Below are 17,330 nucleotides of genomic sequence, written 5' to 3'. Positions count from 1 at the left end.
GCCGAACAGGACGGATGCTTTCAGGGAGCTCGTGTAGCAAGCTGGAGACGCTCGCAATGCGACATAGCTCTTGAGTGTATACCTACTGCGTTGAATGGGATCCATAGCTGCCCGAACGCGCTGGAGTGGGTGCAGAATATTCGGTAGCCATGTAGCCAAGGATGCGGGAGTCTCAACAGATGGAGAGAAGCGGGTTGCGCAGTGCGGCTTGCCGTAAGTCGTTTCTCCAGTGCGTTGCTCATGCTTAAGGCTTCCTGCGCAATAGACGGGAAGAGCGAAAGTCCCAGAGCCAGTGCATTGAAGAGCACCCACAGCTTTACGTTCAGTCTGCAAAAAGGCTAATGTGGGAAAGGCAATATCGGAAGTCTGATTATTTGGCGCCGTTGCGAGGCTTCGGCCATCGCCCTTGCCTGGGTTTGGTTGCACGCGATAACGCATGAAGCACTTAATGGCGCCGTGTGCTGAACCGTTAAAGTAGCTGTCTAGGTTTGGCGTCACTCTAGGGAACGGGGGCGAGAACTTAAATGGGGCGCTGGAGGAAAACGGGTTCGGATAGGAATAAATTCGCTACAGGAATGCTCTCAACGTCGCGACTTTCCAGGCCGAGCAAGTTCTGACCCACATCCTGATTTATTTGGCGTAAAGTGCACGTTGTACATAAATAAGGACCTCGAGGCGTTCTGGGAGGCCCATCACTGAGATGTTAAAAACTAGAGTGAGCCTTATACACGGTGCAGCGATAGCACACTGGCGCGTCAGGTAAGAAAACAAGAGCATTGGTGAATCACTTACGTAGTCTGTGTCCGTTACTGACGGTTTGCTAGATAAAAGGCGATGGGACGTGTGAAAAGCCCCTTTCAGAACAATCCTGAGTGCAGCACGTAACTGAGCCGAGCTATAGGATGGGCCACAATAACCTGCTTTAGTCAAAGTCGGAAGGTGTGGGTGGACATTTAAACGTGGTATTCGGTGAGCGTGGGTGGTAAGGCGTTTCAGCGAGAGATATGTGTAGCCGCAGGCTGATGACAGTCTAGATAAATGCACCGAGACAAGAAGTGAAGAGTTGGATAGATGCTGCCGAGGGAGGTCTTATCTGGTGTGAGGATAAGATTCGTGGAGAGCTTTCATTCGGTTGTAAGTGTCCGAGAATCCTAGACTTCGTCCATGTACGCGACACGCTGCACCAAATGAAGGTCCAGGGGGGTGAAGAACGCACCATAGCGAATACCACCAACGCCGGCGCCGTATTATGTTAGTCGAGAGATAGCTAGGGTCGTCTTAACGTCCACAACCAATATCGGGTGTCTAATCTATAGAATGGTATTTGGCGACCCAATACGGTCCTTCACTAGTGTGGTGACGCTATCATTTCTCTAGCTTCCCTCGTTTCCTTGACAGAGGTGCACTGGTGAGAAAAGTTTTTCGTCCACGACGCGCTCGGGTCAAGCTTGTAGAAGGGACGAAAACCGCTGAGCGTTTGGGTTCATGCTGCTTTGGTCGCATACCTCCAGGCACGCCACCGAAGAGCCCGAGCCGGTGCGGACCAAAGAGCGCTCCTACGATGCGAGTGCTGTTCGCGCGGCCCGCGTCAGTCGTCCCGGACACCCCATCAGCGTCGTCCCAGCGACGCGGGGCGGCGCCGCATTGCTCGCGGCGCGGTGTAGCCGAGGGCAATGCTGTCAGCAGGCCGGCGGTTGGGAACAGTTTCGAAGACCTGGATGAAGACGCATCGCGCACCCAACCTTCCTTCACGCTGCTGGATTTGCCCAAGAGCACCAGCCTGCCAACCCTTGTCCAGCAGGCGGCGGACGGCAGAGGTGGTAAGTAGGCCAGCAGGCCACCCTGGGGCCGCAGTATCGAGCCAGGTCTTTCATAGCGCGCCGTCTGCAGTGAGTCTCCGAGGGTTCTTTGATTGATGCTATGCGCTCCCCGGTCAAACGCCATCGTGTTGCGGCCGCTGAGTGGCCGATAAGATAGCATTGTGCGCCGTCAATAGGGCGTCTACTGCAATGAGTACCACCGAAGGCGCGTATTCACACAGCTCTTGGCGCGTTTCTCTTCGGGGCGGATGGTCTTTTTGCGACAGATCGATGCTTCCACCAGTGAGTTTACGTCGCAGAGCTCTCAGTGCGCAGGCTGTCGCAGTGTCTTTGACACTTTTTCGCCCTGGGACGCGACCTGTGATGTGACGGACTGGGCGTCCGATATTACGCGCCTCTGTGCAGCTGAAAGCTTAACTCCTCAGCGAGTGCACTCGTGACGTGGCGGCGACTCTCACGTATCGTTGTCGTCACCTGATACCGCGTTTCAAATGGACAGACTAAGTGCACAGCCGTAACGCTCTTTTTTGCTCCTCGTCGCCATACGGCGGCACTTTGGAGCAAGCTTTGCATTTTTTGAATTTCTCTCAAGATGCACGCCTCTCACATTGCCTATCCCGGTGCAGAAGCTTGCCGAACTTGGAAGTAAATCCGCCGTAGTGGTGCGCTGCTAGGGCTTCTCGCGGTGGTTGCAAATCGGTCCTGGCGCGTGTTTGTGCAGCGCTGAGCGCCGAACATGGGGTGCAGGTCCCGGCAAGGGCGGCTTGGAATACTCCGTACTGGCGCGCAAGTACCACCATGCTGTGCTCTCGCCCATCCCACGCATCACGAGCTCCCCGTGCGTCATGGACGACGCCCCTCTGGCGCTGCCTCGCCAGTCCATGCACAAAAGGTGGGTCATCGGCTGTTGGGTCTGCTGTGCAAAAACACTGCACCACTTTGTAGTGTGCGCGTCTTCGCTGCCATGTGCTGACGGCATTTATACGCGCGTCGGCAAAATCCGCCGCGGACCCTGTTGTGCGCGTCCTCTGCTGGCAGCGTCCCTGAAGGTCAACGTGCTTGCTGCAAAGAGCGTTGTATGTACACTTTGCAGCGGAACGTTGCGCTCAGGTTGCCTGCACTCAAGACCGTCAGGGCTCGGATCTTTTTTACTGCGAAAGTGGTACGCCTGATGAGAGCTTAGTTGCTCATAATGAAGAGGAGGATGTTAAAGGGTAATGTGCAGAGTTTTTTCCAAATGGGGCCTCAAGCAGCTTCAAATTTCTAGTGTGTTTTTAAACACTTGGTGAAGTTCTTAATTAGCACGGTGACTCTACATTCAGCTCTACAAAATCCTAGCTCTGCAGGTTCCTAGCTCCGCAGCGAGGGTTTCGCCAAATATTTTAAGAAGGAAAGCCAGCAATGACAAATGCTGTCATGTGCGTCTTTCTTACCTGCAAGCTTCTCCCAAACTGTATACGAGAATTTTTGTGGAGACGGATAAATTGCGCACAGTATCGTGTATGAAACAAAAATAGGGTCAGAGCGAAATATTTCATTCAGAAAGAAGTTTCTTATTCATTCAGGTGTCGAGACGGTGTTTTTAATACAAGCATTTATTATTTAGAAAGAAAACAGGAAGTTTACTGGCATTGTTTCGCGCGCTGCCAAAGGATGCGACAAAAAAGAAAAAAACAGCGTGTCTCTGTGCCCATTTAGCCACACACATTTACAGCGCTGAACTGCCAAAGATGCAGAACTCTAGCATTGAAATTGCAACCGCGGAGAGTTAGAATACGCCGAGTTGGTATTTACGCTTCATCAGGCGAAACTCTCGCTTGTATCGTTCCCATAGTAATGGGTGGAAGTGATTGCTGCCCAGTTCCTTGGCAATTGCGGGGATTCAAATTTTCGTTGAGACCGGAAACCGATCCTGTAGCTTCCTGTCTCCCATTTAGTGGTAAGCTCTGTGCAGAGTTCACCGCTATCCCATGTTTTGGCTTCTGTCAGCACGCACATCTACGATAAGCTCTGGTGCAGGCGCTTATCTGCCTCGCAGAGAGATGAAGCGCAAGCCCGAGCGACATTCCGCATTGTAAATGTGCCTATCCCGATAATGCTTTTTGTTGGGACTGAGAGCTCAGAAAGCAGGAGCTGCGGAGAGCTGCAAGCAAGCGATGACGTGTGCGTCGTTCTAAAATTCATTCGTTCGAGTTTCATTTGATGTAGTTTTAGTGGTTGCAACAACTAATCAATGGCGAGTAAGATTTCTTCCTTCTTGTTGATGCATTATCCTGTACTGTGGACTAGGTTTTCAGTTTTTGATAGAGAAATGCATTCCATTGGGGTTTCAAGGTAGAATTTTGCCCATATATTGCACCTGCACTGTCGAGCTCACCTGGACAAAGTTGTGATCGCCCATGTGTTTAAAGCGTGCATTGTGCATGCGTGGTCACGTACACCGTACGCTGTGAATGTGTCCACGTACGCACGACACGTTATGTCAGTAGGCAGGTCATTCACTTCATCGACGAAAAAAGGTATTTGGGAGAATCTCTTCAGCGGGTATAGATTTCAATAGAGGCAACAGTTGATCACTAGCTCAGCCACCATGCTGCTACGAAGGACACCTTGTCAGCTTTCTGAGAAACTTGGCAGTTTCTGGCTGCGCTTGGATGTGTGGTGAGGAGTAATTACTCCTTTATTTATGATACAGTAGGAGTAAGGTCATATGGAAAGCTTAAGAAAAATAATGCAGATCACTTTAGAAAAAAAGAGGATATTTATTATGTTTCGCACTCTCTTTCCTGGGCGCCGAGTTCGTTTCTAAGACAACGAGCGCGAAGAGTTGTAGAAGCGGTTCGCCTCTTGACGCACGAAGAGTGAGCGCCTTCGCCTCTTTGTGACCATGAGGGCTTTTCCTTGCACAGTGATCTGGCCCTGCACTCGGTGGGCAGTGGCTCCTCCGCGGAGCGCGCCACGCTCCTGGGCCGGGTCCAGGAGCTTGGGCGCAGCGCGCGGTCCGCGCTGCTGCGCGCCTTCAGCACCGAGCGCATCTACCGGCCGCAGAAGACCGAGACAGCTGCCAGGGACGGGCCGGTCGGACTCAGGGCCCGCATGAGTCTGCGCAAGCGGCGCCCGACCAACGCAGCTCCCGAAAGGTGCGTCGCTCTTGACGGCCAAGAAGGTGGCCCTCGCAGGTCACATTGTGGGATTGGCGCTGTTTCACTTCGTTTCCAGTTTTGTCATGCTGATGCTATGCTTCTAGCATTAGAAATATTTCGCGCAGTGGCGACATACTAACATAAATGCCATTTTAACACTCTGTGCGCCCCGATAAGCCGTTTTAGTGAGTGCAGTTTTCTATAAAGAACAACAGCTATTGCAGCAGGAACAGAGGTAGGGGTCTCGCGGGCGAGCCCATGTGCGTTTTAACTTCGTGTAACTGCTTTGTGGCCAATTAACTATCCGACAGTTGCGTTTAAACCAAGGGGTGGTGTCGTGTGATTCGTCAGAGTGGGTGAGGTATGGGGTGGTTGGGTGTTTGTGAAGAGTCTGTGCACTTTGGCTGTCGGTGAGCATTACGAAAGTATGGCGGGATATGACAGGGATGTCGTTCGCAGAGTGGACGGGCATTGGATGGAGAAAACAAATGCCAGGTGGTGATATCCTAGCAGAAATCAAGAAGAGTATATGGACAAATGCAGACATGTAATGCGAAGGTACGATAGCGGATGGGCTCTCAGGGTAACTGATACCCCTGTCACACGGGCACTCTAAAGGCACTTTGAACTAATGCTCCTTTACACTCCCAAAGGAGCACTACTTCAAGGGAGTTCGTCCGTGCTACACGGTCGCGGAACGACCTTCGCAAGAACTTTTTAGCGCCCTCATCGGCGAAAAGCGTTATTTAAATTGCAAACCTCACTGCACATGTAAATACATAAATGTCACATTTTTTAGTGAATTAGTTTTATAACCGTATTATGTTAAAGCAACGCAATTTTAACTGCAATAATGACATGATTTTCCAAGTACAGAGCATAACATCACAGTGCTGGCCACACTGAGCCCAACCCGCTCGTATATCTGGAACAAGAGTATGGCGTGGTGAGACTGCCACAAAACAAATGATCTTATATTTTAGAACACCACTAATCTTATGGAGTGAATTTATAAAACGGAAATTGAACGTTTCTTTTCTCAACTTATTTATGCTGTTAACTCGCTGGGAGAGAGAGTACTCCCTTGAAGCCTCGAAGGACGAACTCGAGCTGCCTTGTTTCGAGGCTCCTTTGAGCTAGGTGCCCTTTGGCGCGTCCGTGTGGCAGCGCGCGTTCGTCCTTAGAGTAATGGAGAATTAGTTCAAAGTACCTTTACAGTGTCCTTGTGTCAGGGGTAGGAGTGAATTCCAAGATAAGGAAACCACAGCAGGGGCTTGCGGGGAATGAGGTGGGCGGGTTAGATTATGAAGTTTGCCTGGACAATGCGGCCACTGCTGGCACAGGGCGGGGTTAATTGGAGGTATGTGGGGGATTATTTTATCTTGCGGTGGATGTAGATAGGCTGATGGTAATGATGAAGTACGACTGCTTTGTTTTGTTGGTGCAGTTCCATGATATGGCGCTTGTGAGGGCTTACGCTTCCAGTGCTTGTTATTGTGGGTACCCTGGCATACAGCTTGTGTTCGTTCTTTTCGTGATGCGGCGACTGCTATGGTTTCGGCTTTGTGATATGGCGTTAGAGAGCATCTCTTAATTATGCATCACTGCTGTTGGGTCCTTTTTGTAGGCTAGTTAGGCTTTTTACACACCTTTATGTCTGCTAGCTTCATGCTGTGCAGGGTGCATGTTGGGGGTTTGGTAGACGTTTACGCGGTGGGGATTTCACATGGTGACGAGGTTCTGGAATTGGGCGTAGATGATTACTTTGATTATACAGATAGCGTGCCAGACGGGTGCTAAGAACATAAGGCTAACACAGAGAACGAAGACGAACGAAGCGCGTACTTTCAACTGGTTTTATCAATCGGTGTATGACGCTTTTTGTACACAAAAAAGAGATCAAAGTCAAATGTGGTTACGTGACTATTTATAGAATTTGAGAAAACACGAAATATCCCATTACCCTACCGCCTTGACTGTGCCCGATGACGCTCAGCATTCTATTTCGCTATCTTCGAGAGTGACTGACACAGTGCTGATAAAAGTTTTGTTCTGGCTGTCCTATTCTTGAATGCTTCGATTCTCTCTTCGTTTTTTTTTGCATGACCAAGGAGGGTGGTTTCATTGAGCTGAGGTTCGCATTTTTTTGCGACGATGACAATGTTCAACCAGGTTTGATTACCACTTGTGGTGTTGTCTTGTTTCCGTGTCTGAAAGCATTTTGGAGTGAGCCAGGTGTAGCAGTGTGTTGCTTTGTGCCGTCCACAAGACCTGTGTAATAGAGCGCATGAAAAATTAGCACCTGTGCACTGCAAGAGCCAGCCTAGAGACATTTCCGGGTCGTTATTCTACTTTTTACAGCGTTAGCTTTGGTGGCCTAGTGGTCCTGTACATCTGGGGTAGTACATTACATGATACGTGAGGTCAATGGGTGCCTCTGATGTTTTCTGAGTTGGTCTTTAATTGCTGGTTTAGTCTGGTTAACCTCCTTAGAACACCCATGATTTCATTGGTTTTACAGCAAGAGCATTCATGTTGCCGTCCTTGCACCTCCCTTTCAGTCTAATCACTGTTCAACTTGCTTTTATTGTGGCCGCTTTGTCTGATGAACTGGCGTGACAACTTCGGTCTAGAGAAACAAGAGACGCTTATTCCAAGACGTCACCGCTTCAATGCTGGACACCTTCTGAGTGTCCGGGCGTCACGCTCTCCGTTTTGTATCTATGACGCCACTGCCGGTAGCGCCAGAACATGTCACCGCATCGCATCACTCGATCGTCAGACTGCGGCGCCTACCTCACACCACCGAGTCACTCGCGCGTCACAACTGGGATACCCATTTATCAACTTTGTCCTCTCGAAGTTTGAAGCCGTTGATGCGTACGCTGCATTTTTATAGTATGATCTGGGTATGGCCTATTAGATAAATTTTGTTTTTCATCTCTTTCTGCGTTCCACTCATGGCTGCTATGTATTCTGATTTTGAAGTAACTAGTCGAGTGCCTGGGTTTGTATAGTGGTGATCACCATTACCATGCACACGCGAGCCCGTGCCTTTCTGTGCTATACCAGTACCGAAGTAAAACTGTAGCAGTCACTACCAAGTCAAAGTAAAAAAATTAACTGCAGTTCAACCCCTCTGAACATAAGATGAGTGAAAGCCCTGTTAGGGTAAACACACGAACTTAAGGACGCGTCACACGCTTTTATATAGCGAATGGCGCGTCACGCGATTTCCGGCCGTTGCGAGTGCCGTCGGTTCCCCATACGCAGCTGTGGCGCGGCGTGGCGAGTCACGTGGTTTGACGTCAGAGCCGACCCTCCTCTCCTCGTTTGACGGTCAAATTTCATAGCCACATGAACTTCAGCTTTGCACGAGAGAAGTAGAGCTTTCGCTCTAAATTGACGTTTCGAAATCCGTACGGGTTTCTTCTTCAGAATGAGACTAACAGGGCAAGCAGTCGACACTTAAATACGCAGAATACGTCGCAATGATTGCATGTACACGGGTGGCATCGTCCCTCTTTCTCCGTTCGTGATATCACGCGTCGTTTGGATGAGCCATGACTTAGTCGCAAAGTTTCGCTCTTTGGATTGCATTTCAGCGTTGTCCCAGTCGATATCAAGCGTCTTTTTTTTTTCGTGCGCGTGATGGGCAATCACATTGATACCCACTTTGTAGTTTTTGGGCATCGTGCTGATGCTTTCATTCTTCTGGGGAATTTTCTAGTTTCGCATGTGCAGACTTGGTTGCAATCGCCGCAGAGAACTCGATACAGAACGCCGGGAAAGTGGTTGTCTGACAGGGGGTCCTTGAGTTTCACCAGCATATTTAGAATCTTTCTGAATGGCACGTGCCCAATGCGCAGGTTATACTCCGCTAAAATATGGGACAATGATTTGCTTACACCATGTAGTACAGACTAACCTGATTTTTAATAATTTAGTTCGAGCGTCGACCAAAGTGCTGGTCAGCGCCTTATAACGACGATAAGTGCACAACACGGCGACACTTCGCGCACGAAGGGACGTCTGCTACGCTGTTCTGATCACGAGGACACACACCCTCCCACAATATCTGTTCGCAAGAAACCGGAGGGCAGTAGAGGACATGTGCATGACTAAGTTGTCACACAGACGTTTGAATGCTGCGATGCTTTTTTTATACCGTCCAGACACCGAAAGACTGATTGAAGAGCTGTTGGTGCCCCTTTTATCGTGTTCCCACCTCGCAGAGGGCTGCTCAAATCAGAAAGTGGGCATTCCGAGCAATTGTTTCCGCGTGCTACTGTATTTCCTTCCTTTTATTTTTTCTTCACTCTGCTTCGCCTGCGCGGCCTCCTGTAATAGGGAAAAAAATAGAGGGAAAGCACGTCTCAGTGTGACATCTTAGTCACGCACATGTGCTCGACTGCCCGCCGGGTTTTTGAGACGCAATATTGTGGCAAGGCGTGTGTCCTCGTGATCGGGAGAGTGTAGCAGACGACGCTCTTCCTTTGTGCGCGTGCGCCAAATCTAGCCGTGTTGAACGCTAATCGCCGTTATAAGGCCCTGACCAGCAGTTTGGTCGACGCTCGAGCTACATTATTAAAAATCAGGAAGGCTGTACATACGGAATGCCAGCAGTAGTCGCAGTGAAAACCTAACGATTGGCAGAGCTCGGTTGCAAGATCTGTTTTAGGATCATTTCCCTGAAGTGGCCGGGATTGCCGTTAGAAGAAAGCTGTCGCTTACCATTTGAAGTACAGCTTGCAAATCGTCTTTTTTTGCAGATTCGAGTCGCACGCGTCACCAACGACGACGCAACGGATGAAGTTGGCGAACCGGTTTATTCGAATTAAATTTTAGGTACTTTCTTGTGTGCGTTGGTATCCGGCACACATTGAAGGAGAGTCCACTTGCCTTGCGTTGTACCAAGAGGTCGAGGAATGGGAGACTGCTGTCTTTGGCTCGAACGCATTCAGTTTTTGCAGTAACCGAGAGGATGCAAAAGCAATCATCCACGTAGCGGTAAAAAAAGCTTGGATTGCAGTATGAAATCACGGACAGGTTTCCGTTCCCAGTGCTTCGATTACAATATTTGCGCCGGTTACAGAAATGCAGTCGCCCATAGCAGTACCGTGCGTCTGAGAGCAGTACTTCGAGGAATACGTAAAATACTTAATGCTGATGCAAAAGCGGAGTAAATTACAAGGGTCGGGGACGTCCCACGCAGAGCGTTCAGCGAGAGCGCCGCGGCGTCCATTTGTAAAGTTCTTCGCACGTATAGAGACGGCCAGGTTGACCGGAAAACTTGTGAATAATGACGTGGCATCGAAGGACACCATTGCATCTCCTGCGTTCAGCTGTACGTTGGGTACGTTTTCAGCAAACTCGCAGAAATCGGCCACATGTGTGCGATCTTTCCAGCCAGATGACTTTATACACAGTGAAGTTAACTGGAAAGGCTGTAAATTGGAGACCTGCTTAAATCTAGGGTAGACCGCAACGGCTCGCCTGGTTTGTGAATTCTGGGTAGCCCGTAACTTGCAGGGGAGGAGCTATTTGTGCACAGTAGGTGGTAGGATAGCCTCTTCCTGTGCTGAGGCCAGAACTGGAAGATGGCTGCCATAAGTTCCTGTAGAAATTTCCTTTAAAACCCACCAGTAGGGTTGCTTGGCAAGGCGGCATGCGTTGCTCGATCCCTCATCAGGCCCCGAATTTTTTGTCGTAGTCTTTCTTGTCTAGCAGCACAGTAGCGTTGCCTTTGTCAGCAGCTAGACCAACAATACTTCTGTGACAGCGCAGACTCCTGATGGCTTGTTTTTCGAGAACTGAGAGCCTCGACGTGTCTTTCCGTCCCTTTGCAAGTACACCAATGGCCCGGGTGCGTACTTCGTCCCGGACTTAGGACTCCAATCGGTTCACAGCTTGTTCCACAGAACAGATTACCTTCCTTTTGTTGAGTGCCCGATCGGTATTAAAATTGAGACCACGGTAGCGGACGGACGCCTTGGCGGTTGTGGACCTGGTATTCTTGGTCATTCCTGGCTCCATACAGCCGCAAAAATCAGGTTTCCTTTCCTGAGACGTTTCCTTCCAAACCCTTTTTGTGGCGATGCATGGTGGCCGCTTTTCACAACATTGTGGAAGGGGTTCTGCTGCGTTGCCTGCTTCTGAGAAATGGTAGAACGCACCTTCCTTTCCACTTCGTTTCTGAAAGTGGCCGCCACGATCCTACAAGTATGGTTCGAGGCTATCAGGCATGCGCTCCCGTGTTCCTGCTCATATTTCTCATAATTTTGCGTGGCATAAGCGAAGCTTTGTCCCGAATTTTCGCGGACTATTAACTACGCACTAGACACATGCCACCCAGCAAACTTCGAAATATGCTGGTGAAAGTCAAGGACCCCCTGCCACACAACCGCTTTCCCGGTGTTGCCTATCGAATTCCCTGCGATGATTGCAACCAAGTCCACGTAGGCGAAACAGAAAAATTCCCCAGAAGAATGAAAGAGCATCAGCACGATGTTGAAAACCACAAAGTGGCTTCCAATGCGACTGCCGAGCACACGCATAAAAAAAACGCATGCTGTCGACTGGGACAACGCTGAAATCGTATCCAAAGAGCTGAACTCACATTTTGCATGAGCCATCATTCATCCTAACGACGCCTGATACCAATAACCGGAAGGAATGGACGATTTCATCCGTGTACATGCAATCATGACGTCATAATCGGCGCATTTAAGTTTCGACTGCTTGCATTTTAGCCTCATTGCGAATAAGGAAGCGTTACAGGTTCTGAACGTATTTTTTTTGCTTTGAATCGGTCAGTGAGCGTTATATTTGTACGTCCTGACAAGACAAACTTTCGTCGGACCCTTGACAATATCGCAGTACTATATCGCGAGATAGAAGACACCTTCGCTGGTATCGCGAAAGCAGAAGCAGCGCATGACGGAGTGCTGCAAGCACCTCGGTGACGTGCTGCACGCGAAATATGTGCGCACCCGTGTTCACGTCAACGCTGATCACCACCGTGCTTATTCTTGCGCGATATGAATTCCTCACTGAATGTCTTTTTCTGGATATGCCGGAGAGCCTTTGCTACCCTAAAGGGTGATGATATCTGCCTTTATTACAAATTGGAAGTCAACCCTCGATTTTAGTCTGCTATCGCTCCAGGTCACTGGGACTGGTCTCAGGATTTTGATTATCTTGGAGAGGTGACCGGGCTTATACACGAATGGTCATTGTAGCTGCTGCCCATTCCCCAAGTCTCTTTACCTACATCCATGCTTTTGTGCTATGCCGATTCTCCACTGTAGTCTTTTTCAACGCTGTAGTCTTTTTCCGCACCCCAACAAGAAATTGTTGGGGTGCGGATCATGATATTCAGGAGTGCAAGGACACTGTTTTTTCTAGCTTCCTCTAGCTTTGTTGTTCTTCTACTGCATGCTGCATGCCATTGAGCTAAGTAGTTTGAGATTTTTTTGTGCATTGCTTTGCAAAGAATAATTTTTTATTCGATCAACAGACTCAACAACTGAGGCCGCAACTGCGAGCAGCCTTAATGAGTGCACTGAGCTCGTGGATGTAAGTGAGCTCAAGTTCGATCAAGCAATCGTAACTCTTCACATCACTGGCGTCCTGGCTATCCGCGACTTGGGCGATGATGTGCTCGCCTGCAAGCTTCCCTGTGGGCTAAGGTCGCTGTCTGCAGCAGAGACACAAAGTCACGTGCGGTTGTCCAATCACGCGTCGGGAAATTCATAAAATGGGAGCCGGAAATTTGGAAAGCTAATTAATTGCACAGATCATCAAGGTCCACGACGGTTTCGTCAAGCTCGCCAGTTAAGAACCGTCAGCGTCATCTTCTCGACGAGAACAGAGCCCACAATGTCGGGAGCAGTTTTTCAGAGGTTTGGTTCTTGATGTCGTTTCACGATCGACGAGCGACCTTTGCAGAGCGCGAAAGCTGGGCCTGTTGTGAAAGAAAAAAGCTTCGTGCCTCCTGTTCAGTCCGTAAGCAGGGAAACGCAACGCCACATTATCGAACTGCGTTGTACACAGCTGGCTCGGCATCTTAAAAGTGCGTACACGTCTGGCGCTCTGAGCGCGGGGTCTCAGCCCTAATGCCAGGCTGCTTCAGCGTGCTTCTTGGGATACGTTGCACGCTGCGCCGACTTCAGATTTTTTCTCGTCTCTTTCGACCGCCTCCCGGTAATATTCAGTTTCACGAAAAAAGGTGTGGTTCTGTCAGCTCCCGGCACCGTCGCGCGCATACAAAAGCGGCAAAACCATTCAATATCGGGCCGATAGCTTCCCTGCACGCCGAAATGAGCTGCATGTCCTCACAGACCCAACTGCAAGCAAACGTGCCAAAGACGCGTAGTCCGGCTTGGCTGCTAAGCTACCGTTGCCTACGTCATTCAAAATCCGCATCGTCATTGGCCGACGCCCCTACGCAGCTCGCAAAGGCCGTGTGGGAATGCTAGCGTTCATGGATATATTTCAGGGGAAGCTACCTTCCTGTGTAGACCGCTCCTGTCTGATGCTCTATCCCATATCGCTACCAATTTTTGTACGATGTACTTGTTGCTGTACATTCAGGTTGTAGCTTTCCAGTGTTCAGATATTGTTCTTTATGGAGTAAAATTCCGACCGAGTGCGATATAATTGGGTTTGAGTGTAGTCGTCATTCGCGGGCTGCCGGTCGCCTGTTGATGGTTCAGGTTACGTTTTCCCGCCTGTTGGTGGTGATTTTTGGGGCGACCGCTCTACGTTTGTCAGCCCATTTTAATGTCATAACGCGGTTGTGTTCACGGGTGGAGCCTGGTGTGTATTCTTTCTGGCGGCGTCGTTGTTTCGATACATGGTTTATAAGGTTTAAGGCCTGAAATCAACTCAGGCTATTAGGAACAGCGCAGTGGGGGACGCCGGATAATTTTGACTACCCGAGTTTATTTAACTTGCACTGATATCGCACAGTATACGGGTAGTTAGCACTTCGCCTCCATCGAAATGCGACCGCCGCAGCCGGGATCGAACCCGCGTCTTTCGGGTCAGCAGCCGCGCATGGCGGCTATTTCGATACTGGGTTGAAGGTTTCTGATATCACGGGAGGTCTCCCCTGGGTTGGTGTCTTGGAGCAGGATGAGGTCTGGCGGTCTGAGGTTTGCATGCGTTATGTGTTGTTGATGTAGAGTTATGCTGTACGATGGCGTCTTGTTTGCTCGAGGGGGTTGGTGTGGGGTGAAATCAGCACTGACGTTATTATTACTCATCTTGCTTCTCGAATTCTTTGTCTGGATGAGTGGGCGGGGCGTCGTGTTCTGGGTTCATTGTAGGCTCACGTCTTATTTTTTTCGTTGGTATATAATTGACCTCAGTTTCGAGGGCTTCTACTTTTTTTGCTACTGCGTGAACTTCTTGGAGTTGACTTCAGTTTCGAGGGCTTCTACTTTTTTTGCTACTGCGTGAACTTCTTGGAGTGCACAGAGCGCTTGAGACACCCGGCAAGTATGTCCTGCCTGATTCCGGGTTTTGCTGTTGTTACTGAAAGGGTCGGAATATCGCTGGATGCGGCTGTTGTGCTTCTTGATGACCTCTATAGAATCTATATGTAGGGTGCCTTTTGTAGTTTCTCTATCAGGTGTTTCAGAAAGTCTGGCACTAATTTTTGAAAATAGGCTTTTTGCGATAAAACGACGGCTTTTGCTGCGAGGTTATACCACTCTTGGCGAACGTTACAAAAGAGTTGACTCATTTTAACTATTGAATGCTGAAGTAAATTCTAATAGTTAACTGTTCACTATAGCAGATAAGCGCCTGATTTCAATTAAAGATTTATGAGTGCCCGTTAGTGGTAGCCATATCACTTCCTAGAATTTTAAGGCCTAAGAAAATTTGGCCATTTCTCGCGCAATTCGAAAATCGCGCGCTTGCGTTGTGCGCAGAGCAACTCCCACAAGTGAACGAAACGGCATGGCGTATGTGCCATGTGACCTTCTCTGCCACGCCTTGAGCAGCACAGCGCGGGAGTGACAGCGTACGTTACTTGGCACGTGTACCATGGAGTCACGCGATTTGATGGACGTCGCTGTAGGCACATCGCAGACGCGCTATTTTCGAACTGCGGGAGAAATGGCCAAAAATTGTTGAGCCACAGCGCCGAGGGTAGCCGTGTTTTTGAAATTTTAAAAATTGACATGGCTATCACTAATGGTCAGCTACAAATATCCAATCGCTGCACAGCGCCTATCTGCGTTTGTTATAAAGTTTGCGATTAGAGTTTATTTAACGAGCTTACTATTGACATGACTCACCTCTTTTGACGTCCGCCAACATTGGTATTACTATGCCGCAAAGGCCAACTTTTTGGCTAAAAAAATTAGTTCCGAGGGACATTGCATGTCGTTATGTGGGCTGACTTATTACGAAGGCATCAATCACCACGCGTCTCTGCACATTTCGAGCGGTACTAAAGTGAGGTTTAGTTTTGTTTTTGCTGTTTGTTCCTTTAACGCTGCTTTGTTTCCTGTGAAACCGCAAGCGCACGGTGTTAGTTTTCAGTATTGATTATGTATAGATAAGAGGAGGGGGCCTGGCTCTGTTCTTTTGATGTGACCAATTTCTTCGCGAATGGTAGCCACCATTCATGTGTCATTCTAAAATCACATGGAGGGAAGGTTGCCTTCGTCACGGCAGACAGACTTTTTGTGCAGCAAGTCATGCCGGTTAGGCTCGGCTGCGAACCAGGAAGATTTCAGTGGGCTATGGGCACGATGATAACAGACCTACAGGCGCAAATATCTCGTTTGCTTAGATTGCGTTGTTCTCTTTGCTTAAGACTCTAATATTAGCCTATAGAGAAGGGAGACAATGCAATTAGCAATCAAGCTTCCCGCACTCGCACTGAAGCTAGCAAAGTTTCTCTGCGCTCGCTAGGATCTGCTGTTCGCGAGCTGCGTTGTTAGCAAGAATGAAAAGTGCGTGCGAGATTCGCAGAAGACTTGAGGTATCCCTCACTTTTGCGCAGCCTTCCTACAATAAACCTGTCCGCACATTTACTGGATTATGCGCCTGTTATACACGGGTTGTAAAAACAGTTTTTCGCCTTGCGTACCCCCTAGCTCTGCTGACGAAGAGAACTCCCGTCTGACAAGAAGTGCCACAACTTGAGGTCTTCAAGAACACCGCAAGCAATCGATTCCAGTCTTCAGGCACATACACGGCCTCAGACTGAGCAGGGCGGCGATGTCTTCTGAAATCGCATAAGCGCCAACTGTTCTGCTTGGTCATTCTGAGCAGCTTTATAGCCTTCAGACGCTCTTTCCCTCTTCAAAACTTCGCCCTCTTGAAGAACATCGCACCCAAGAGGGTCGTGTGTCTCTTCATGATGGCAGTATGCGGAATGAAATGTTACAATCTTTGCATTGCCAGTCGACCACAGACCGTCGCGTGTTTGCTTACACGTTTCATCGAATACATCGCTCTTATTGCTAGCCATGTCTATCCGCCGACGTCCCTCCCTGTGTAGAGGCCTTCAGAGATTGCCAACGACGCGAGACGCCGCTGTACACGCAACGGATCTTCTTTGCCCTGTGCCACTGCCAGAACCATTTTATCAGACCTGATGTTGCCTGCTCCATCCTTTTTCAGCGTTGATATCTGGCATAACTAGATTAATGTGGCGACTGACTACCTAACTCGTAGCGCTGAAGAGTACTTTAGTCCATATCTAAGGGAGCTGGAGCTCCCATTTCGCTTTTTGTGCACATCATGCTGTGTCATTGTGCCTTTGAAGCCCTCATCACAGGCGACATTTCTCGCTGAGCTCACGTGAACGAGGGGAATGTTTTTACTTCATATGGGAGTTTTGATCAGAATGGGAGAACAGCGCAGTCATCTTATATAGAAGGCAAGATGAAGAGACAACCACGTGAAACTGGTGGAATCCGAGCCGACCTCCAAATATCGCGTGCAGGGCTCTGCCATAAGAGCTACGGCTGCGGCTGGCTCACTTTCTACTTTCGAAGGTATCTGCGTTGCGTGTAGCCTAACGTTGAGAGGTTCTCCAGGAGGACGCCTGATTATAGCGGGGGACGTGGAACGTCCTGTCATACTGCAGTAGAACGTTGCCGCGTAGATCGTGGTCGAACTGGTGCCAGTGGCGCTGTGTGAAAGCTCTGCCTTTTGACTTGAAGACTGCGAGAACCGAGGCCCTCGTTATGCTTCTCAACACACAAGGGCAGACAAGTGAGAGGCCCGTTAGATTCCTCACGGCGCCTCGCGGAGTGTTTAAGCCAATCGCCTTCGCGCTGGCTGTGTGCAGTCAGTGTGAAAAAAAATTTGTGGAACCTGGCATTTCGTAGTTACAATG

General features: G+C 49.4%; 1 protein-coding gene across 1 annotated transcript in view; it reads left to right on the top strand.

Moving 5' to 3' along the window:
- The window catches only part of LOC144128638 (uncharacterized), a 111,472-nt gene that overhangs the window by 60,293 nt on the left and 33,849 nt on the right, over positions 1–17,330 (top strand). Inside the window, exons 6-8 of the mRNA XM_077662187.1 lie at positions 1,512–1,820; positions 2,568–2,712; positions 4,730–4,960. Of these exons, the coding sequence (XP_077518313.1) occupies positions 1,512–1,820; positions 2,568–2,712; positions 4,730–4,960 (685 nt within the window). The remainder of the gene's footprint in view (positions 1–1,511; positions 1,821–2,567; positions 2,713–4,729; positions 4,961–17,330) is intronic.

Source organism: Amblyomma americanum, chromosome 1 (assembly GCF_052857255.1).
Source record: "Amblyomma americanum isolate KBUSLIRL-KWMA chromosome 1, ASM5285725v1, whole genome shotgun sequence".
NCBI lineage: Eukaryota > Metazoa > Arthropoda > Arachnida > Ixodida > Ixodidae > Amblyomma > Amblyomma americanum.
Note: the sequence above shows the minus strand (reverse complement) of the source record. Positions and strands in the feature narration are given on the sequence as shown.